The sequence below is a fragment of the Papio anubis genome, chromosome 4 (assembly GCF_008728515.1).
Source record: "Papio anubis isolate 15944 chromosome 4, Panubis1.0, whole genome shotgun sequence".
In the NCBI taxonomy this organism is placed as follows: Eukaryota; Metazoa; Chordata; class Mammalia; order Primates; family Cercopithecidae; genus Papio; species Papio anubis.
The window spans coordinates 180,319,411-180,343,161 of NC_044979.1; the positions used below are offsets into that span (position 1 = coordinate 180,319,411).

Below are 23,751 nucleotides of genomic sequence, written 5' to 3' on the forward strand. Positions count from 1 at the left end.
AGCCCCTGGGATGAATGGAGCTGTGGCTTTGAGCGGGCAGAGGAGACGGGAGATGCGAGGGGCTGTCATCTGCCGGTGTGAGCAGGAAGGGATGGGGACTGAGTCCTTCCCCAAGTCAGCACAGAGCCAGGGTTAAAAGAAAGCTGGCGCTGAGGGCTATTTTGGGCAGACACAAAATGTCTGTCATTCATATTTTAAGAGATCCATGAATAAAAGATCAAATCTCCTGGCCTGAGGACTCCGCGGCTCCACCTTCCCGCCGTCCTCTGGGTCCCACCTCGCTGTGTGGACGGCAGGTCTGGGAAGGCACCTGGTGTGGCCCTGAAGGTTTTCTCTTCCTTTCAAGGCCCAGGTCGCTGTCCCATCTGAACGTTCGGCCAGGTTGGCAGCTGCCTTGGCCAGCTGACCACAGGGAGTGCAAGTGAGCTCCCAGAGATTCCCACGGTTACCTGAGGGTGAGAATTTCCGCAGGGAGCCAGAGCCTGCCTGGGGTGGACGTCAGAGATGAGAGTGTCCTGGCCCGCCTGCACCCTGAGTCAGGGCCCAGCTTGGTGGTTTGGAAATCCCAGAACTAAAGGGAATAACCAGCAGCACTCAGGAAACCTCCTCAGTTCCTCCACCTGTCCATGGGGGACCGCAGCGCTCGCTGGTACCCCCCCCCCATAGATGCAGGCAGGGCAGAATCTACGGGGGGTCTGTGCCCCTGTCCCCAGGTTCAGTCATCAGGAGGGCAGGTGCAGCTCCCCACTATAGAATAGCATGCGCCTTCTAGAGAAAGGACTTGGGGACATGTCGGCATGGGTGGGTGACTCAGCCTTCCTGGGAAGTGGCGTGTGCTGTGGGAGTGGGACCGGCTCCGCCTGCCAGGGTCATCTGGCCCGAAGCGTGAGGTGTTTGTGCAGCCTGCCCTGGCCAGGCAGGTGGGGTGGAGATGCTGTGTGTCGTGAGACGTGTTCCTGGCTGACCACTCCCTCCATGCCCCACGGAGCCAGGAGGAGCTGCAGGAGTCACCAGGTTCCATGCGCAGCAGCTTGGGGCCGGCGGTCACAGGACTGTCAGGCAGCTGCACTGCTTGTCCGGGTCCCGCCTCCACGGCCACAGTGCAGCATGGAACTTGTGGTTCTGCAGCAGTTTGGTCACCTCGGCCACCACGATGTCTGCTCCAGGAAGGGAGGAGCCAACCTCTGCCCACGGGAAGGTGTTCAGGGGATGCTGGGTGCTGACTAACGTGGCTTCTCTGTGTCCATAGCAGGGAGAGGGAGAGCAACAAGCCCCAGCCCTCAGAGCTCAGCCGGATGAGCACAGCCCAGAGACAGCAGCTTCTGTGAGTGCCCCCACCCCACCCACCTCCCCGGGATTCAGCTCCCGAGTGCCCCCACCCCACCCACCTCCCCGGGGTTCAGCTCCTGTGTGCCCCCATCCTGCCCTCTCCAGGGGTCCTGAGTGCCTTCGGCCTGCCCTCTCAGGGGTTCAGCGGCTGAGAACCCCACCCCTGTCCCCCCCAGTCCCCTCCATGCTGCTCCACTAGCTCCTGCCTATCCACTCCAGGGGGGCTCTTGAGTGCAGTCAGGTCCTGTGGCCCTGGGGCAAGACCCGCCTCCCAGGAAGGCTTCCAAGGAGAGTCATGGATCTAAAATGATGGGTGGACGCAGCCCCGCCTCCGCCCCTCCCCTCCCCTGGCTGGTTGAAACCCGGATGGTCATGTTTGGTTCTGTGGCTGGGCACTGCGGCCCCCAGTTAGCAGGGCTAGGACCCTGTGATTTGCAGAAATTTGTACTCAGTTGTCCTCTTGGGGTACAAAAACCTGCAGACCACGCTCTCTTGCCTCTTTGTAGACTCAGCTCCAGTTTCCACTGAGGGACATTTTACGCCCTTATAAGATGGTTTTAGTTAAGCTACTGGAATGATTTTTTTCTTTGTTTTTGAACTCACTTTGCTAAGATATTTCTCAGTAGGGAACATTCCGTGTCAGCTTCTACTGAGGCCCATTGTGCCCTTCCAGTGTAGAATCTGAAGTCTGTTTCGTGAGTACGGTTGTGTTTAGAAGCTGGTGTCGAATGGTAGCTCCAAAGATTTCTTTATTGTCTTGGCTTTTCTTCAGGGGCACCAATTACGCATTTACTGCATCTCTCTAATCTGTCTTCCATCTCGTGTTCTCTAATCCATTTTTACTCTAGACACTTCGTCGTGTCTAGAGTGAAGTATAGACAGTATAGTAAATTGTCTTTTTTAGTTTTTTTAAATGTTTTTGTATTTATTTTTTAGAGACAGTTACTTGCTCTGTGGCCCAGGCTGGAGTGCAGAGGTGTGATCAAGGCTCACTGAAGCCTCCGCCTCCTGGGCTGCAGTGATCCTCCTGCCTCGGCCTCCTCAGGAGCGGGGTCTTCCTGTAGATCTTTATGTTTGTCCTCTTTGGTTTGTGCTTCTCTGTTTATGAACTGAGTTCTTGCCAGGTCAGTCTTGTCTGGAGACAGTTTGGAAACGGCAGAGCCCTCTCCATGTGGCCATCCTCCTGCCTGGCCTCCCTCTCCACCTCTTCCCAGTGTACAGCCTGGTCCAGGGAGCCCCTCCCTGCCCGGACAGGGCGACAGGTTTTCCTCTCGCAGACTATCTGTGGCCCGCACCCCTTGGTGCCCCCACGTCCTTGGGGTCGCTGCATTTCGAAGCAGCTCAGGTTAACAGGTCTCTTGGTTTCATGAAAGATTGAGTTTGGTTTCTTGTTGCTTCTGAGAGGAGAGCGGGAGGCCCCTTGTTCACTCCATGTTCTGTGTCCGTGGTGCTTTCTGGCATGTGTGGACAGGGCTCAGGTGTTTGAGTGGCTTTGGATCCTTCAATCCCAAGATTCCAGTGGGAAGCAACAGTGGCCCCTCCCTGGGTCGTGCTCCCCTGGGGGCTCCGTGTTGGGCGTGAGCCTTGTAGCTCCTGAGGCTGGTGGTCTGTGCCCCACGGCTGCTCCCATGTGTACCAAACCAAGGAAAGGGCTGTTCTCTCAGGTGGGAGGGCCCTGTCTGTGAGTCTGTGTTTACGGTTGTCCAGGATGGCACCTGGAGGCCTGGCCCAGCGTGGGAGTCACACAGTGCCAGGGGCTCTGAGCCCGTGTCCCATACCGTGTCCAAACTCGGGCACAGGCACAGGCTCCCCCTGCAACCCCTCCCCGTGCAGCTTCGCTTCCAAGCGTCACTGTCACGGCTCCTTTCCTCCCCAGCTCTGACCCAGGACTCTGCCCGATGGACCATAGTGCTAAGAACCTGGCCTGGGCCTTCCCTGGCCTCGGCTCCTCATTTGCCCCTGGTGGGGCCTTGTTGGGTCCTGATAGCCCCAGAGCTCACTAGTGATGTCCAGGCTGTGACTGAGGCATTTCACCCTGACTTTACGGGGAGTGTCCCAGCTGCCATGCTGGGGCCAGGGTGGCAGTGGCAGGAGGAGGCGGTGGTCAGTGACTAGCAGAGCCCTGACCGCCTCCTGCTGTGGAGATGGCCCCAGCCCCGCTGTCCTCGGTGGCTCTGGTGTGTGGGCACCCTGCCCAGGCGGTCATCCAGTGGGGTGTGAAGGAGCCTTGTTAGCTGCCCCCGAGGCTTCTGTGCCTGAGATGGGACCCATGTCACCTTTGTGTTCCACCGGGCACCCCTCTGGGATGCTGGCAGCTGCTCTGTGTTTAGAGCAGGAGCTGAGTGGCTGCCAGGCTGGGTGGCAGCTGGGGTGAGCTGGTGCTGTGCTGGGTCGTCGCCGTGGCACCCATCTGGGGCTGCCGTGCCCCCCTCTGCTGCAGGCCTGTGCCAGCTCAGGCTCTCCGGCTCTCGACTCTCCTCCGTGTGCGTCTATTTTGGTCGCCCGTGGAGGGAGCCGTCTTTTATGTAAGGTGTGGTCTGCAGGGCTTGTGAGGTGCCGTCCCGTTTCTCAGCCTTCGCAGCAGCCCCATCAGCCCCAGATTTGCTGCCGGGGCCGGGTGACACCTCCACGGCACACCCCACAGTGGGCACTGCCAGGGCCGGGTGACACCTCCACGGCACACCCACAGTGGGCACTGCCGAGGCGGGTGGCCTCCACGGCACACTCCACAGTGGGCACTGCCAGGACTCTGGGACGCATGTGGCTCCATGGCACACCCCACAGTGGGCACTGCCAGGGCCGGGTGACACCTCCACGGCACACTCCACAGTGGGCACTGCCAGGGCTCTGGGACGCATGTGGCTTCACGGCACACCCCACAGTGGGCACTGCCAGGGCTCTGGGGCCGCGTAATGACCCTCTTGGTCCGGGGCAGCCTCTCCCCTCGCAGCAGGTTTCCCGAGACCCGGAGCGATTCCAGTCCAGTGGTGGCCCCAGGCCTCTGCCATTCATTCTGGTGTCCGACGTGCCTGGGTGTTGAGGGGCTGAGCTGTGTCAGATCCTGGGGGTGCTGAGGGGCCTGGGGGTTCCTGCCTGCTGATCTGTGGTCTCCATTCTTTCAGTGAGGAAGAAAGGACCCGGTTTCGGGAGCTGCTGGCTAGTCCGGCCTACAGAGCCAGACCCCTGGTGGCGATCGGGCAGACGCTGGCCCGGCGGATGCAGCTGGAAGGTGGCGGCGAGCTCTGACCAGGGCAGTGGGCGTGCCCCAACTCCTCAGGACACACGTGTGGGCCAGGTAGAGAGCGCCAGCCCCTCGAGGACCATGATCTGAGCCTGGTGGACGCCCTTCCCTCTGGTCGGTTGTGGGACTCAATAAAGAGCTCTGTGAACTTACCCTGCACCCCCAGGGCCGTTCCCATGAGCTGCTCCCTGATTCACAGGGCTGGGCCCACCCTGGGACAGCTGCCCCTGCTCTGCTCAGGACGACAAGCCACATCCCTCCTCTGGCAGCTGCAGCCCCCACGCCGAGTCAGGGCGGGCCGTGCACAGGGTTTGTGGGGACTGTAGTTGTGGAGGCCCTAAATCCGTCCCTGAACTGGCACCGGTGCCCCCAAGCTAGCCCCCTGGGAGGGAATTGTGCCTGGGTGTGGCCCCAGCTGTGCCACCAGCCACCCTGATTTACTTCAGCCTCAGTTCCTGCTGCGGCCCTGGTGGGATCCAGGAGCACTGAGGCCTGCAGGGGCTGCCATGGGGGCTGGCTTGGGGCCCTCCCCACCTGGGGGTCTGTTTCCCTTCCAGTCTCCCTTGCCACCCTCAGTGACCAGGGACACAGATGGCCCTGGCAAGGCCCCAGCCTGCTCTTTGCCTGTGTATGCACCCCCTGGGCTGTGCCCCCAACCCCAACCATTGCCCTCGCCCTTCCCAGCTGCTCCAAACCCAGGCAGCCCACTGCCTTGCTCTGGGGGCGGAGAGCAGAGGGTCCTTCTGCAGGGAGGAGACGCGGAGTGGGCCCAGCCCTGAAGCTCTTGCTGACCCAGAAGCAGGAGAGGGCCTCTTTTGTTGCTGGAAGCCCTGGTATTTGAAGGTTTGTTGGACTGTGAATCAGTGACTGATCAGTCCTTGTTTTCAGGGTGTGGAAAGCAAGAGGGTGGTGCGTCCCCAGGCCCCTGAGGCCCAGCTGGGCTCCCCCTGCCCCTGCTCCCCCACCCCAGTGCTCTGCGGGACCTCGCTGGCCCATGTCCTGCAGCAGGGCTGGGCAGGCTGGGCGTGGTGGTCGGGGTGTCTGGAAAGTACAGAGCAGGACCACTCTCAGCTCCCAGGCAGGGGCCCAGCACCCTTAGCCTTCCCAGGCTGCCTGGGGTGGGGGTAGTCCCAGGGGCTCCATGGCCTTCTGGCTCCAGGGCATGTGGGTGGCCCCTGTGTGCATGGCCCCTCTTGTCGTGAGCGCCCGTGGTCCAACCTCCCCAGCCCTGCCGCCTGCTCAGGGTTCAGAGCCCCAGCAGCCCCACCAAAGACTTCCTGGCGAGTGGGTGGCCGAGACGACTTGGAGCCTGCATCCCTTCTGTTCAGTGTCCTGGCCCTTCCCTGACACGAGCAGACACGGCATCCACAGAGACAGCCTGGACACCCTCCAAGGCCCCGATGATGGGACAGACGGGCGTACAGGAGCCACAGGCAGCGTATCCCACACTCCCTCGGGTGGGGCCGGCTTGGCTGCCCAGCCCCAGCCCCAGCTCCTTAGAGAATGGGCTTCTCGCTTCAGAGGAGCTGGTCACAAACCAGTGCTTGCAACAAAACCATTTTTGTGGTAGAGTGAGTACTGGGAACAACGTCTGTGGGATGCAGGCAGGGCAGCGTGGTGGGGAGGTGGGTGGGGGCGGCTTCCACTTTCTCCAACATCCTCATCCCATGGTCTGGGTTTCTTGTGAAAAACCTGGCCGGGCGCAGTGACATACACCTGCAGTCCCAGCACTTTGGGAGGCCAAGGCAGGTGTATCACTTGAGGCCAGGAGTTCAAGAGCAGCCAACATAGTGAGACCCCATCTCGACGAAAAAAATACAAAAATTAGCCAGGCGTGGTGGTGCGTGCCTGTAGTTCTAGCTACTGGGGAGGCTGAGGTGGGAGGATTGCTTGAGCCTAGGAAGCCATGGCTATAGGGAGCCAAGATTGCGCCACGGCACTCCAGCCTGGGTGACAGAGCGATCCTGTCTCTAAAAAATAAAAATTTAAAAACCTCCTTGCTTCCTGGTTTTGAAATTACTCCTGTCTGGTTGTGGCTCGCAGCCCCTCTTCTAGGGATCCTTGCGGGCTCAGGGGCCTCTAACTCCTCCCTGGGCGAGCAGCCCCTGGCGGTGCCTGAGAGTCACGTGGAGGAGGGTGCTGTGGAAGGACAGCGACGGGCAGGAGTGGCAGCAGGTGTCCCATCGGCTGAGATGGACGCAGATTGTCCCAGGGAAGTAGCCCTTGATGGTATTCCCGCGGGTGCCACCCCAGCAATCTTTGCAGGTGCAGAGAGCCCGACCCTAAGCCATGGCGGCAGCTGGGACGGGGTCGTCCCGTGACGGAAGAGCGTCCAAGTGTGGGGTTCGCCGTGGCTGTCAGCTGAGTTCTCCCGGCCACCATTGAGAGGGAGGCTCGAGGCAGAGGACGGGGCATGTGTGTTCTCTGGACAGACACCTGGGGTAGAGCCCCTGCATCAGCAGGTCAGAGAGGATGACTGTAGGAGCTTCAGGAGAAGGAACATGAATCCCCCAGTCATCGATTTAAACAAGTTCTACAGTTGACTGGGCTTTCGTGCCTTTTAGACCCTTGGGCCCTCGGTGCGTTTTTCGGAGTTAAAGGGTTAACACAGCAGGTCAAAGCCTCCTGGGGCCTGGAGGTGCCTGCATGACCCTTTGAGAAGCTCTGGGCTGGGGCGGTGGATGCCGGGCTCGAGGCCCACAGACCCAGCCTGGGCACATCCTGGGTGCCTCAGCCCCAGACCCAGTGTTGGCATGTGGGGGGCTGTGGGGCACAGTGGGAGACAGGAGAGGCAGTGGGAGGAGCGCCCCCCCCCCCCCCACCGCCGCCAGTCCCGCAGGAAGGGCAGTGTCTGGTTGCCCGGGGTGTGGGGTATTGGCCAAAGGAACAGCAAATGCCAGGCCCAGGGTGAAGGGCTCCTGGCTGGGACAGCAGCAGGCCCTGGGGGGTCACCCTCCCTCAGCCCCGGGCAGGCCCAGGTCTTCCTTCCAGGCGCCTGGGATCTCCTTTGTCCCTGGCTGTCCTCAGTCTTCAGCCCTGGGCAGGCCCAGGTCCTCCTTCCAGGGGTCCGGAGTCTCCTTTGTCCCTGGCCGCCCTCAGTCTGCACTTAGTGTGGCCACTCCAAGGGGGGCTGAGGAAACCCCTCGCAGCATCCACCAGGCTTCTGCAATGCCCACACCCAGCAGCTGTTGGATCTGCCTTTCCCCAAGAAAGCCCCCGGCCCTCCTCCCCTTCCTCTCGGGCCCCTCGCTGAGTGAGCAGTCCCTGTTCCCGGGAGCTGTGTGTCTGTCACCAGCTGCCGCCCTGGTCCTCATGCAAGCAGGGACCATCCCCACCGCTCCGGGCCAGGCCCCGCACACCCTGACCAGCCTCGCTGGCTGAACAGTTCCTTTCCTGGAGCTGCCGTGACAAACTGGCACACAGTGGGGTCGTCAGACAACAGCACATTGTGTGTGTCCCACAGGCCGGTGGTCTGCACTCAGGGTGTCGAGAGCTGCGCTCCCTCGGGCTGCAGGGCAGGGTCCTCTTTGCCTGTCCGGCTGCTGGTGATTACTTGTGTTTCTGATTCCAGACACTTCCTCCTGGTGCCACAAATGCCAGCAGCCCTTGGCATCCTGGCTTGTGGCCACGTCGCTCCCGTCCCTGTGTCTGTGACGTCCTATAAGGACACCGGCCACGCTGGGCCCTCTCTACTCCGATGTGGCCTTATCTTGACTGGCTCCAAATACTCTGAGGTTCTGGGGGACGTGAGTTTTGGGAAATCTCCGATCTAGGGGGTGGACTAAACCCTCGGGCACCAGGGTTTTAGATGCCCCTGCTGCAGGTGGGAGGGGGCCTGCAGCTGGAGCTGGAGCTGAGCACTGTGGGTGTGATGGGGGCTGCAGAGGTGGTATGGGCCTCATGGCCAGAATCTGGGGCCTGGGTGGCCGTAGTGTGGCTGCTGATGGCCACGAGTGGGCTGAGGCTGGGATGGGACCATAAGGGAAGGAAGGTGGAGGCTGTTCCAGGGCCCTTGGGGGCATCCACGCCGGCTCCCCTTGCCCAGCCGGACCTCTGGCCCCTTCTCAGGGTCTGATCTCCCAGTTCAAAGAGAAGTACCCGGCCCCTGCCTTTCTTTGTCTGCACCCTCCTGGCCTGGCCACGATGCTCCTGGACACTTTGGGGCCCTGGTTTTCCTTTTTTCCTCATCGGAAGGAAAGCTCCTGAGAGCAGGGTCTTTGCTCTGTGCGGTGTGGTCAGCTCCAGGACTGTGCACAGATGAGTGTCACTGAACGAATGGGAGGCAGGAGACAGCGGGGCCTGGACGGGCCCTGCACACACAGCCTGCGTGTGGTGTCCACAGGAGACAGCGGGGCCTGGACGGGCCCTGCACACAGAGCCAACTCCAGCGTGCTGGTGGACCTCTCCCTGAACTGTCCATCTCAGCCTGCCCATTCCACCTTCCCCTGCGGGCAAGCGCGATGGGGTCCACCCGGATCACCCCAGACGTGTGGGTGGGTCAGCTCCCGGCAAGGGGTGTGTTCCGTGCGGCATTGCTGTGGGAGGCGACGGGACCCTGTGCTGGCCCTGAGGGCTGGCTTGCATTCGGGTCCTTTGCTCCACTGCCCGGATCGCTGGGCTCTGAGAGCGTCCCACACGAGGGATTTGTCTAGATGAGGCCTGCACCTGGCTTGTCCAGGCCCCACAGCGCCCTTGCGCCAGCCTGAGTTTGTCCATGAAGGTTACATCAGGTCTTTGACCTTTGTCTTGCGTGGGGAGGGAGGGTGGTGGCTGGGGCCGCATCGGGCAGAGGCAAGGCACAGCCGCGGCCCCCAAGCTGGTGAGTCAGGGTTCTGTGCTGCTTGGAAGCCAAGTGTTGTACAAACACCAGGCGTGTTGCTTCTGGAATGTTCCCTGTGTGGCGATAAAGCCGGTGACGGCAGCCACTGTCATTGCTCCGAGACGCTGGTGGGTGCTGGCTGCCGCCCAGGCCTTGTCTGCCTGCAGCCCCTGGCGGCCCCTCCAGCCTGGTGGGTTCTCAGCTGCCACCGTGACCAGGGTTTTCCAGGGGCACCACTATCAGCCAGTGCTTCCAGGATGCCGGGGTGGCCCCTGGCGGGCGGGGAGGCAGGATGCTGGTCTTGCCTTTTCCCCTTTGAAGTTGCCGTCCTGGGGCTTCCATGCCAGGTCCTGCCTCCTGGTGCTGAGACCCTCGGGTCTGTACGGAAAGCTCCGTTTTTTTGAAGTCAAACAGACTGAATTAAAGTGTTTTTTCCAGAGATGTTAAAATGCTGTGGGCCAGGATGATAACGACAGGCCTCTTCCTGGGTTGTTTCAGTCTTCCTGAAGATTAAGGAGTTTTCATTTAAAAATGTTTGGTGGGATGTTACTTAGAGAAAACCGGTGATGACATGTTTTCTGATTCCAAATACTTCTTTCTGGTGACACAGATGCAGAGGCGCCTGGGGCCTGAGAGTCCCTGCAAGGCCGTGGAGCACAGGCCTCATCTCCCGGTGGCCCGAGCCACTTAGGACAAAAAGCCCTGGATCCCTGAGTGGGGAAACTGAGGCCTGCGAGGAGAGAGCCTCCCTCCCCAGCCAGCCAGGTGATGGGCGCTGACATTCAGGAGCACGGAGCTTCCGGCTCTCCCCTCCATTCTCAAGGTCACGCCCACCTCGGTGACCCGCTTCATTTCTGCTAAACCTCCCACTGCTCCGGCTCCAGTGAGGGGACTCAGCACACACTCCGGTGTCCTGGGAGAAGCGGCTCCCCAGGCGTCACAGGGCCGGAGGCAGGGTCCGAGACAGGATGTTTTCCATTTGAGCCCCTCCCTCCCAAACTCCAAGTTCAGGGGTTGAATTCGCACACTCACACCCCCCTTCACACACCCCACACATTGCCCCACACACCCCACACACCCCCACACACACACACCCCACACTCACACCCCCTTCCACACACCCCACATCATCCCCCCACACACACAATTCCCCACACACACATCCCCCACACCCCACACACCCCCCACAAAACCCACACCCCTCATACACCCCACATGCACCCCTACACACCCCCATACCCCCACAACCCCACACACACCCCTCCACACCCCTACACACTTACACTTCATATCCCTCACATTGAGATTTTTAGGATTTTAGGAGACATTTTCGAGAGAGCCTGAGATAGAGACTTTTAGTGAGATATTTTGTGAGAGCCGGAGATATAATTTTTGAGATTTTTTTGAGACATTTTGAGACATATTTTTATATTTTTATTCTTTTACATGAGATTTTGAGAGATTTTATATTTTGAGTATTTTATTAATTTTATATACTTTTTATATTACATTTTAGAGACATATTTTTCTCGGAGACTTTTGAGATTTTTTATATCTTTTTATATACTGACATTTTTGAGAGATTTTGAGAGAGAGCATTTTGAGAGCATGAGACAGAATTTATATACTTTGAGACTTATTTTTCTTAGGGAGATTTTGGAGACATTTTTTCCTTAGAGACTTATGAGACACTTATCCCCCACACCCCACACATACCCCACATACATCCCCATACCACACCCCATACCCTACCACCACATCCCCCTCCACACACCCCCATACACCCTGACATCCCCCACACCCCTGCACCCTCCATTACTGTCACATCCCACACACACTGCACACACACCCACACCCCACACCCCCACACCTCCCCTTTACATATCCCCACACGCACCCCACACATACTCCACACATACCCCTACACACATCCCCCCACACACACACACTCCTCCATACACCCCGAGACACACCCCACACTCGCCCCCCTCCACATACACATCCCACACACGCTCCATACCCCACACACGTGCCCTCCCACACACACCCCCACAGCCCCCCACACCCCACACACCCCCTCAAACACCCCACCCTGCTGTCTCAGGAGAAGCCGCCATGCTGAGCCTGTGGCCTCTCGGGCTCTGGCATCCCCCACCGGCCCCGATGGTGGCGGTGACCACACACAGTCGTGAGGACGGGTGGCTTGAGGGCCCCGCTGAGCCGAGTGTGACCTGTGTGTGCTGCAGCCCAGAGCTGGCGTGGCCGGAGCACCCCTCGTGGGTGGCAGAGCCCTGGCTTTCCCGCCTTCCCAGTGGGCAGCATGCTCCCCGCTTCCCCCAGCCTTAGCTCTGGATTTCCTGGCACAGCCGTGATTACTCCATCTCGGTCCCCTCCCCTGGGCCTGGAAGACTCTAATTAACCCTGATGTTTAATTGGAGAAGGCGGCCGGGCCTGTCTGCGCAGCTCCTATGGGATGGGGGCAGCCTCCTGTCTCTCCCCTCTGGGACTCTGCATGGCTCCTGGGTGGCCTGGGGTTTGACTAGGCCTGGCCTTTGCCCCACGACCCCTCCATCCCCGGCAAAACTGCCCCCGCCCACACAGGGCCTGGCTCCCGCTGCCTGAAGCCTGTCCCTGGCAGGGCCCACGAGCTCTGTCTCATTTGTGCGACAGCCGTGATCCCTGCTCCAGCCCGCCCCCTCGGAGCTCAGCCACGGGGGCATAGGACGGCCACAGGAAGTTCTGTCCCCTGTCCCCTGTCCCCTTGGGCGGGCCCTGAAGTCTCCCCGGAGGAAAAGGGGCACCTGTGGGAGGTGGGAGAGTTCCAAGTGGAGGGTGGTCAGGCCTGGGCCCTGGAGAGACAGCCCCAATGGGGACTGAGGAGGGTGGAGGCCAGGCTGGGCAGGCAGCAGGCAGCTTCCGGCCAGAAGGTGCTCAGGGACCAGGCTCCCCACTCCCGACTCTGCTGCTTTAGGACGAGCTCTGCCAGGTGGGGCCCAGGGGTAGGGAGAACTCAGGCCCACGTGGAACAGGCGGGGACGGGCTCACCGGTTCTGGGAATAAGCAGGGCCTGCTGGCCTCCTAGTCTCATGGCAGGCTGCTTGTAAAGAAAAGACCCAAGTCCTGGCAGGTTGTGTTTAAAACACGGTGGGCCTTTCTGTCTCAAAGTGAGAAGTCTGGGCACGGCAGTCCCAGCCTCTGCAATGCCATCGGTAGCCCAGGGGCCACCACCCTTCCCTTGTTCTCATGCCAGAGCAGCTGCCAGAGCCCCAGCTATCACGTCTGCATCCCAGTCTCCCAGATGAGGCTGTGGGCCCCACAAGGCTGGCGCTTTTGCTTACAGCTACTGAGCGTGGAGGCAGCAGGGAAGCTGGCAGGAAGCTCCCTGCCGTCCGGGGAAAGTATCTGTCCTCTGTTACCCAGACCATGGACAGGGACAGGAAAGCAGCTTGCAAATCCTCCGGGGCTGGCTGGGCTCGGGCAGGGGCCCCATGTCACAGACGAGCCCAGCCCTGCAGGCAGCAGCTCGCGTTTTCCAGAGAGAAACAAAGTCCAGAGCGGGTGGGGGGTGAAAGGCGTACCAGGGCTGATCCTGTGTCAGGCCCTTGTGGTCTGGTGCTGCTGGAGCACTCTAGAGCGAGAGGGTGCCTGTCCCAAGGAGCAGGGATGGTGCCCTGTTTCCTGCAGAAACACAGGCACACCCTCGTGTCTGTTAGAAGACAGCCGCTCACCTGCACCCCAGTGTGCCCCTGGGAATTGCCCCACCCCTCTGGGAGAGAGTGGGCACCTCAGCCAGGGGCCCAGGCCAGCCTGGGCAGGGGTGGCCAAAACCCATGCCAGCAGGACATCCCTGGCCTCTGGGGACACCATCGAAGCCTCAGGAAGGCCTGGACTCAGGGGAGCCCTCCACAGAGCTGGGAGGGAGCCCTGGGACCTCTGTTCCCATTGGCAGCTCTGCAGCCTGCGGTCCTGGGTTCCTGTGTCCACTGACCACATGCCACGATCGCAGCCTGCTGGAGAGAGGACCCAGGGCGAGGTCTCTGCCCCCAGCATGAGGCCCAGTGAGTGATTTGCTCTTGGCTTGGCCTCAGACTTGGTGGCTGAGGCTTTGGGGAGGTCGTGCTCCCTCTATGGGCCTCAGTCGACCCTATAAGACAGGGGAGCTGGAGTGGACCCCTGAGCCCCTCCCGGCCGCTCTGTTCTGAGGCTTCTGTGCCCCTGTAATGGATGGGCTGCCTTGGCCCCACCCCCAACCTTTGGTGGCTGCTGCTCCCCACCTGTTTCCACTGGACCCTTCCGCTGCCAGCCAGCCTCAGCCTCCCTGCCCTGGGCAGTGGGCCCATGGCCAAGCCCAGCCAGACTGACCCTCAGGGCACTGCTGAAAGTGCCACCAGGAGGTATCTATGCATGAGTGTCTCGAAAACCCAAAATCCTTTCCAACGGGCACTGCTGCTGGTCAGTGTCAGCCAACCTCTGTGACCTGGTGCGTGGGGAGGGTTGGGGCTCCAGGCCTGCAGCCACGAGGCAGCGCCCGCCTCTGCTCGGGGTGGCACAGAGCTCTGGGATCCCTAGGACCCAGCCCATGGACCCCAGGCTCCGGGGCGCCATGCTGGGTCATGTTCCTCCTCCCCAGAAGCATCCTGGCTGCCCTGGGCTCAGTGAGAAGTGGCCAAGGACTCAGGCCAGGGGACAGCTGAGCCCAGTGGGCACTTGGGTCCACTCAGACAAGGCCCTGCCTGGGGGTGATTCCAGGGGCCGGGGCAGTGACTGTGCTGACCACTGGCTGCCCAGGCCGGGGGGCCCCATACTTCCCACTCAAGCTTCGGGGAGTGGGGTGGCATCCAGATTTAGATGAGGCAGGTGGACCCAGGGGAGGTGGTGCAGCTGCAGAGGATGGGCACACGCCACTGACCCCTGCCGAGGGGCCACCCGAGGGGCCTAGTCCTTCCTGCAGCCCAAGGGAGGAAGCCCCAGGGTGTCCTGAAGTCCTCAGGGGAAAGCCTGCTGACAAGCACCATTGCACCTGGAAAGTCAAGACACACGGCCTCGCCCTGGCTCTCCGGGGCGGAGCTGGGGGTGTGTGTGCGCACACTTGAGCGTGTGCACACGTCTGTGTGTGTGTGTGGTTTTAGGGGCAAACCCAAGCATTCTCAACAAGTACGTAGGCATTTGCTTTTGTATGCTCACTTGTGTCAAGTAGGAATGAAACCTGTCATTGCAACACTTTTATCAGGAGCTTTTACTGACTTCCCTCTCGGTGCCCTTTGAGAAAACTGGGTGTTTGTTGGTTTTCCTGGGGGCAGGTGTGCCGCACAGCCTTGTGTTTCTGAAGTCCGAGCTCAGGCACGGGAATTCCTGGGCCGGGCTGTATTTTGCCTGCCAGGGCCTCGTTTTGGAGTTGTCCTCTGCCCATGAGTGAACTGGCCCGTAACCTTCTGTTCCAATTTCATATTTCGGGGCAGCAGAGGTTTCCTCCTGGCTGGTGTCCAGCCTGGCTGAACAGAGGCCCGTCCTGCAGGTCGTGTCTCTGAGGCCTTGGGGTTGCAGTTTTCAGCAGCGTTACCCCAAGCTGCAGCTGGTAGGGAGGGGGACGTGCTTGCCGGCCACCTCCCTGCCCCTGCCTCGTCCTTGGCAGGTGGTCCTCCAAGGTGGGACCCCACCCTGCCTGCCCTGCTGCTCCCCGACCTGGTGCCGCATAGAGGTCAAGACCCCTAACTTCTCCCCTCCCCGCACTGCAAACCTTGCTGGGGGCTCAGAGCCAGGCAGCCCAGGCCTGAGGGAGGCCTGTCTGAGAGCAAGGCTTCTGTGTGGCTTCTCAGGACTGACCAGGTGTCCTGTCCGTCCTTGTCCCCACCCGGAACTGCCCCCTGGGTGGGGGTCCTGGGGTTCTTTGAGGCTGCTGCCCACTACTACCTGCTACTCCCGGGAGTCCCAGCACTGGTCTGGCCCTTGGATGTCCTGATGTTCGGGCCACTGTCCTGCTCCTGACATTCCAGGATGAGCCCAGTCCCTGTGCTCTCCAGGTTTGTGGGCCTCTGGCAAGGTTGTTCCCTTGAGTTTCTCACTAGACAGGCCCCTCCCATACTACCGTGGGGTCTACTCGTGTCTCCTTGTCACTGTTTGACGAAACCCTGTTCATGGGATTCCACGCCCTGGTGGGCGAGCGTGCAGCCGAGGTCGGCCCCCCGGGAACAGCGCACTGCAGCTGTGATATGCACACGTGAGGCACCCCCAGGCACGCAGGAAGGCTGGAAACAGACCCTGTGTCGCACTGAGGTGAGAGGTGCTTGGACACTCAACCGATGCCCTCCAGAGCCGCTGGGAGGTCAGAGAGGAGCTGATGCTGCCGTGGCTTCAGAAGGTGGCCAGAAACACACTGGGAGGAAAGCTTCTCATCTAAAATGTTTTTAACATAAACAAGAGAGAATACAAAATAGATGAACTAAACATTCAGTTCCAGACAGTAGAAAAAGAAAACCACGATAAGCCCAGAGCCTGAGGAAGCAGAGGGTTGTGCAATGGGAGATGAAAGCTGGGCTTGGCCTGGCAGACGGAGAACAGCCGCCGTGATAAATCCAAGGCTGAAAACTGTCCCCGGGAAGCGGCTCGCATGGCACCTGGGTGACCTGGCAGCTTTCTGACCTGGAGCCACCGTCCGGAATGTGATTCATCCTGTCTCTGCCCAGAGGATCCATCCCAGATTGGTCAGGAGCAGCCCTGGGGCCGGATGACCATGGTGTCCCCTCTCTGCCCGGAGGATTCGTCCCAGGAGGGTCAGGAGCAGCCCTGGGGCCGGGTGACCCTGGCATCCCCGGACCGTTCTCTGGAGCTGGCAGCCCGGGGCAAGGCACGTGGCCTCTCTGTGCAGCACCTGTCCCTTGTGCAACACGGATGGTGGCAGGCTCTGCACGGAGGAGGCTGGAGAAGCCTGAAGTGCCCATGCTGCTGCGTACGTAGGACGGTGAGGCCCGGCCCTCACCCTGCGAGCAGGAGCTGAGCCCTGGGCCTGCGGGTTCCGTGGTGTGTGGGTGCAGTGCTCAGCATCAGCCGTGACGGTCACACTGGCACTTGCTGTCTGTCACGCATTCGTGTCCACTGTCAGCGCATCACAGCGGCGTTTGTGGTGAGGATGGGGCATTGCTGTTGGCCGGTGTCTGGGAGCACTGGCTGTTGGACTGGTCCCCCCGGGCTCACTGCTGGCGACACCGTTCACATCCTTTCCGTCCCGCACCGGCCTTTGCTGTTTTCTCCACACGGGTGTTACGGACACTGGCCGAGAGGCGGAGCATCTGCCCTCCTGCAGCTCGGGCTGTGCCCTGGAGGAGCGAGGGCAACATTAGCTGAGCGCCTGGGGACTTGAGGCCTCTGCTGCACTTCCCCTGAGGCCGAGGTCCCTGGGGACCACTGACCCGCACTGTGGGCCTTCACAGCGCTGCTGGTGCCGGAGGGCAGAGCTCAGAGCCAACTCTTGCCTCATCTGCCCTCTGTTCTAAGGAGAACCTTCCGGACTGGGCCACAGGGAGTCCAGCTGAGGGTCGGAGGGTAGTCAGGGCCCCGGCTGCCCCAAGGGGGCGCGTCTCGGAGCTTTTGGAAGACACCGGAGCCCAAGGGTCTGGATGGCCGTGGCTGCGCTGGGCCTGAGAGGCCAAGGCCAGGAGGGTGTCACGTGCACCCATGTCAGGGCCAGCTGGGGTGGGAGCCTGAGGCCGGGGCGGGTGTCTGGGGTGCCCTCCACAGCGGTGCTGGGGCGAGTCTGGGGACCTCACCTCCTCAGCCCTGTCCAGGAGTGTGGACCCCAGATATCGATTGTCCAGGGGCCTGGGGCATCCACGGGCCGCACAGTAGCGCTGAAAACACAGGTCCCTTGCACCCGGGGCAGACCTCAGCACCGTTGGAGACGTCGCTCCTGCCCTCCTTGCACTCAGCCCGAGCGCTAAAGCTTGCTCAGCTCAGCCCCAGGAGGAAGCAGAGCCACAGCCTCCAGAACGTTGGGGTGACCCCGTCCCTGAGGGTCCCCTGGCCCGAGGCCAACGTATGTCTTCCAGGGGAGGAGTGACCTCTGGAGCCCCCATCCCAGCCTCAGCCGCAGGGGCTCCAGGGGCCGGGAGCTGAAACTCAGCAGCTGCTGCGTGTGCAGGGCAAGTTGTTTAGATAAAATCCAAACAAGCACCTCATACGTTACGGGACGCTGTAAAACAAACTTAGCCTTGTGCTAATATTTTGGTTTTGTTCCACTATCCACACCTAGAAGAATGTGAGCGCCATCCCAGCCCAGCCGTCAGTAACATTCCAGGAGCTTTAGGAGAGCGTCTCCCTTGCCAGTCAAGAGCCAGGCTCCACACACCTCAGTCCGGAAGGACCGCTCAGCCTTGGGCTAAAAAAGGGAAAAACCGCAAGCAGACAGCGTCCACAGCCGCGTCTCCAGGCCACGGCAGGCACCAGCAAGGCAGCTGTGAATGGGAAGGGCAGAGGCGGCCAGAAGCTCATGCCCTCACTGATGCCAGCCCTGGCTGTGCTTTCCAAAAATTATCCCACTCAGCTCCCTGAGTCCCACGGATCAGGCGTCCTTAGCCTGCTGTGCGGAGGGTAGGGGAGACTGAGACAGAGAAGGCCAGGCCCCCCAGGCATGGAGCACGGCCCACGACCCGGAGCCATGGAGTCACCCAGGCTGCACAGCTGGCGAGAGCAGCCCCAGATGTGGCGGAGCCTCTGGGTTCAAGGCCACAGTTCCTGCTGCACCCCCGACCCTGGGCCTGCCATGGAAGGTGTGGCCCCTGGGGAATGGGCAGAGCAGGGTCTGTGTACAGGGTTCCTTGCCGGGCACGTGGCCAGCACTGCAGGAGCCGGCATTGTGGCAGCCCGGATGCCCTGACCCCGTGTAGACGTTTTTGGTGCAGCCCCGCCCATGTGGTCTTAGGGTGACCGTGTGACCACAGCCCACGGCAGGCACAAGGGAGGCCACTTCCAGACCTGGAGGTTAGACTGTGGCTTCTGGCACCTGGAGGAGACTTGGCAGCCTGGGGGTGCCACGTGGTCAGGGGCTGCGGCCTCCCCACAGCCCTGTGAGCCCCGTCCGGGACGTGGGACTGCCTGTGGCTGTCACCTGAGCCGCAGCCACCAGCCATGCTGCCCCAGAAATGGGGGAGCTAACACGTGGAGGCCTTTTTTTTTTTTTTTTTTTTTTGAGACGGAGTCTCGCTGTGTCGCCCAGGCTGGAGTGCAGTGGCCGGATCTCAGCTCACTGCAAGCTCCACCTCCCGGGTTCACGCCATTCTCCTTTCTCAGCCTCCCGAGTATCTGGGACTACAGGCACCCGCCACCTTGCCCGGCTAGTTTTTTGTATTTTTTTAGTAGAGGCGGGGTTTCACCGTGTTAGCCAGGATGGTCTCGATCTCCTGACCTCGTGATCCGCCCGTCTCAGCCTCCCAAAGTGCTGGGATTACAGGCTTGAGCCACCGCGCCCGGCCATGGAGGCCTTTTTAAGCTGCTAAGTTTTGGGGTTATTTGCTACACAGCTATAGGTGTCTGATACGCCGTGGGGTGTGCCCTGAATGTGGGGTCTGGTTGGCCCTAGGTTAGTGTCAAGCTTTGGGCAGCCAGGGCACCAAAGCCCCCACCCCTGCCGACTGTGGCCGTGCACCTGCAGGACCAGTTCCACTGCTGTGTGGGCCTCGCCTCTGGACACGGGCCCCAGGACCCCGCCATTGAGGCTGGCCTGGCTCCGTGTCCTCCCACCCACTCCCGTTCAGTGCTGCTGGGCACCGTGCCGTCTGCTGCCCACCAGGACCCGGCTCCTGGCAGGCCTGAGCCCCCTCCCCATCTCCCTCCCCCTCCCTGATCCCCCCTGGGCCCAGCCTGCTGAGGGTGACTCTTCTTCACACCCGGACTCTGGGCTCCGGTTCCTCACCCCGTCCCTGGGACTTCCTCCTGGTCACACCGTCCTTCCAGCAGTGCCCCCAACACACATGGCCATTCCTGGGGAGTCTTCCAGGCAGCCCTGCCCACCATCTCCACCCACCTCCTTCCCACCTGCTCACCTCAAGGTCCTGTTCCCAGCATACGGCCCTGCTGCTGGCCTGGGAGGAGACCTGACGCCTCCAGGGCCACTGTCAGCCTCCCAGGGACACACTGCTGCCGGCCTCGCTTTGGAGTCTACCCCTGTCCTGTCCCCACCTGCCCCGTCCCCACCTGTCCTGTCCCCACCTGCACCATCCCCCCACCTGTCCTGATTCTGGTGAGCCTGTCAGGTGACAAACTCTGGCCGTCTCCTCCATGGGGCACCTGGTGAAGCTGAGGGAGGACTCTGGAGCTGGGACTTAGTTTCCCCTCCTAGGGGCCACGAACTGGTCTGGATGTTACAGTCATGGGGCTGCTGAGGGAGGACAGGTCGAGGGCACCATCTAGGGTGAGTCTTGGTCGGCTGGCAGAGGGCTGGCCCAGGGAGCCCCATCCCTCTCTGAGGGCCCCGCCTGCCCAGTACCGTGGCCCGTGGCCCAGGTTTGGCCTGCCCACCAGATCCAGTCCTTTGGCACCCGTGTCCCTGGGGCCCTGGGCTGTGAGGAGGCGTGAAGGGGAAGGAAGGACATTTGGGAGGGGGGCTGTCACACACAGGAGCATCGCTGTTGGAGGTTTCCTATAAATGCAGCTGTGTTCATGCATGTTCTAAATGGAACTGCCAGCTGGCTTTTGGTTTGTGAGTCTTCATTAAAGATTACATTTCTGTTCAGTTATTTGTTAGGTGTTTAGCCAATATTTCTAAATAGAGGACATGATGCTGAGACTGGGGCTACATGGCCATGGGTGTGTGTGTGTGCATGTGAATTTGTGAGCGTGTGTGTGTGCACGTGTGTGTGTGAGCACGTGTGTGTCGTGTGAGCACGTGTGCATGAGTGCGTGAGCGTGCGTGTGCATGTGTCGTGTGTGAGCGCGTGTGTGCCTGCATGTATGAGTGCGTGTGTGAGCGTGTGTGTGCGTGCATGTATGAGTGCGTGTGTGAGTGCATGTGTGCGTGCATGTATGAGTGCATGTGTGAGCAGGTGTGTGTGTGAGCAGGTGTGCGTGTGTGAGCAGGTGTGTGTGTGAGCAGGTGTGCGTGTGTGAGCGTGTCCGCATGAAACAGAGCTTTCTTGTTCTTGAATTTCTGGGGCCCGAGGCGTCCGAATGCTCGAAGAACGATGACCGCAAAGCAGGATTCCGCAGCAAGTTGGTGCCCGTGGAAGCTGAGCATCAATGTGCTCTCAGGGAATTTTCCATGTTCTTCCGTCTCCCCGTTTAGGTGCCAGGTCCCAGCTTTCAGGGTGGGGCCGTCAGGTCTCTGCCGCCTGCTTTGTGGTGGGACTCCTGGGCGCCCACAGCCTCTGCCTGGCAGGCCAGCCCAACAGAGCCTGTTTCATCAGATGGTGTTTCCAGGAGCCAAATAACAAACACACTTTCCGGAAACAGCCGGGAGGAGCAGCCGTCTCCCAAGAGGGGGAAGAAAACGAGGCCGCTGCGGCCCCACTCCCCACGACCGCCTGGGCCTGCAGCCGGCTTGTGCAAAGGCCCTGGAGCAGTGGCCACTGGTGTCTGCACAGCAGGGCCCAGCCCGTGGCCAGACCTGGGGCCGGTGGGTGTGGGCTGAAGCCTGGCTCAGCTTGGGGCTCTGCCATCCCCTCTTCTGGTGCCAGGCTGGTCTCCTGAGGCCCAGAGCAGGTAAAAACAGAGTATTTAATGACACCAAGAGCCACCAGCCTTTAACCACTGCCTCCACGGTCTGGGCACCCCAGCCAGCAGCTTGAGGGCCTGGACCAGGCAGAGACTGGGGCAATGTGGGATGCCATGAGGGCTGCAGGCTCTGGTGGGGGCGAAGCTGCCGCCTGCCCAGAGGCCATGGCCTCTGCCTTGGGCACCTGCTCCCAGAACCCGCGGCTGCAGGGGATCCTGCCTCTATCGCCTCTCAAACCCAGGCCCAGAGGCGGGTGAGGGGGGAAACCTCCCGGAGGAAGATGCAGGCTTGCAGGCAGCTGGAGATCGTGGCCTGAGCTCTCTTGGGACTCGCGTAGGACGTTGTGTAGAAAATCTGCTTTTTAAACTCGGCCCTGCTGTGGAGATGAAAGGAGGCTCTGTGCCTGCGGCGCTTTGCTGCCCATTGGAGTTGGGTGTTGGCTTTGCACGGGACCAGTGGTTCTGGCAAGCTTGGTCTGTCAGCTGAGTCTGCAGCCCTTGCCGGCTCAGGCAAGCTGTGGAACAGGAGCCGAAGACAGGGTCCCAGCCCACCCTCCGCTGGGGCCCCATGCTGGGAAAGATGCATGGGGGCGGCCACGTGGGGTTCCTGGTGTGACCTGGGGACGCAGCGGCAAAGCAGCTGACACCACGGGCAGGTAGGTGCAGAGCCAGTGAGGTGCCCAGCAGCAGCCCGACCTGAGCCTCCAGGCCCACCCGCCTCCTCTCCCAGCCTCAGTGGGGAAGGAAGAGACTTTCAGGCCCCTGGAGTCTGACCAAGGCCCCAGCTCCAGTGCAGGACCCCTTGGCCAAGATGTGGGGGAGAGAAAGGGTCCCCTTCTAAGGTCCTCGGGAGGCTGGGGAGGAGTTATGGGGGCCACTCAGTGGTGAGGTCTGTTCCACCTGCCCCGCCTGCCCCGCTCACTGAACAAAGGCATCCAAGAGCGTATCAAAAAGATCCCAGAGTGGCTCTGGGGGAAGCAAGAAACAGACCCCACAAGGGGCTTCGCTGCCTCCCTGGCCTGCTCCAGGAGCCGCCGGCCGTGGGTCTGAGTCCCTGTGGGCAGGCCGGCCACTGCCGGCCCCTCAACCTCCAGCCATCAGGCGGGGGTTGGCACAGCCTCCTCCAGGTCCCTGGGCTCCTTTCAGCTCTGTAACCTGGGAAAGAGCTCACAGGGCACGAGCTCAGCCCTGTCACCGCCAGGAGTCTCACTGTGTTTTTTGTCTGCATCTTCAGCTTTGCGGGTGCCCCGAGGATGAGGTGCTGCTGCTGGGTGTTTTTTTAAAGCGCTTTGGAGAAGGCTGAGTAGCTGGTGCCAGGCCAGGCATCTCCAGCCCTGAGCGGGAGGGTCCCTTCTGGGCATGGCCCAGGAGCCCGGGGCTGGGGCTGGGGCTGGTCTGGGGGCTCTGGAGCCATCTGCACCCTGAGGACTGCTCTGGAGGCTGCCCTGGTCCCCTGTTCCCTGTGGCTGGAGGAAGGGGCTGAGGTGAGTCTTGAGCCCTCCCTGGGTGAGCAGATGACCCCATGTGGGAGAGGCCAGGCCCTGGTGTTTGCACTGCCTGGTCAAGGCTACCCTGGCTGGGCAGGTGCAGGTGTGTCTGGAGGCCGTTGTGAGACTCCCTGCCCAGGACTGGACACAGGCTGGACATGTTGCCCCTGCAGACACAGCTCCCCAGGAACCTCATGCCCCTGGGAGGAAGATGGGGTACTCTGGGAGGATAGTGGGTGCCCCCGGAGGAAGGTGGGTGCCCCTAGAGGAAGGTGGGTGCTCTAGGAGGAAAGTAGGTACCCTTGGAAGAAGGTGGGTGCCCTGGGAGGAAGGCACCCGGGTGTCCCGGGAGTTGTGGTGCCCCAGCAGGAGGGTGGGTGTCAAGGGTCAGAATTGCTCAGAGCTGTGATTTGCTCAGCCCTGAGCAGCTGGGAACAGGGGTGCTCGGCCAATGCCAGCTCCATTCCTGCCCTCTGAGTTAGGGCCGTGAGTCTTGTTTCTGCTGCTGGGCTGAGCAGCATGGCAGAGCAGGGGCCAGGCCGAGGCCTCAGGGCTGCCTCCATAGCAGGCAGGAGGGAGCCACTGTCCTGGTGCCCGCACACCCTGTCCCTGCAGCTCTGGGAGCTGGGCCACTGGCCGCTTCCTCCTCCCCCGGTGATGGGGGTTGCTCACATCAGCCCTGCAGGGGAGCAGCCGATGGGGGTGAGTGGCAGCAGCGTTCTGGCCGTGTGTGGGCCTCCTGCATCTCCCTCAGTGGCAGGCTTGGTCCGAGGCAGCACACCCAGCTGTGCGGGGCAGGCCCTGGGCCCATCTCACGGCCAGGAGGAGGAGAACAGGCTGAAGTTGCCCCCTGAGAGGCCGCACTGGACTGCAGCCTCCACAGTGGCCAGGGGTGTCGGGGGAGGCCCAGGCCTGTGGCAGATGATGCCCCGTGGTTGCTCAGGTCCCACGGCCCTGCTGGTTCAGATGCCAATGCTGCGGGGACTCTGAAGCCTCGCTGGCCTGATGCCTGGCTCTCCCTCTACCCCACGCAGGGCCACGAGTGCTGTGCTATGGAGGTGTCCCCCGGGCAGTGGTGGTGGCAGTGGAGACAGCCTGACCTCCCTGCTGCACACCCTCGCTGTCCCTGCTGCGTGGAGCTGTCCCTGCACCGGGCCGCGCGGGCTGGTGGCAGG

At 61.3% G+C, this 23,751-nt stretch overlaps 1 protein-coding gene across 4 annotated transcripts in view; it reads left to right on the forward strand.

Moving 5' to 3' along the window:
• The window catches only part of FAM207A (family with sequence similarity 207 member A), a 51,013-nt gene extending 44,427 nt beyond the window's left edge, over positions 1-6,586 (forward strand). For 3 of the 4 annotated variants that reach the window (XM_017956384.3, XM_017956383.3, XM_017956382.3), the window contains 2 exons: positions 1,250-1,324; positions 4,452-4,747. In XM_017956384.3, the coding sequence (XP_017811873.2) occupies positions 1,250-1,324; positions 4,452-4,575 (199 nt within the window). In that variant the 3' untranslated portion in view covers positions 4,576-4,747. Of the gene's footprint in view, positions 1-1,249; positions 1,325-4,451; positions 4,748-4,769 lie in introns of those variants that run through there. The other variant, XM_021935418.2, reaches the window with a different exon arrangement.
• The last annotated feature ends 17,165 nt before the right edge of the window (positions 6,587-23,751 follow it).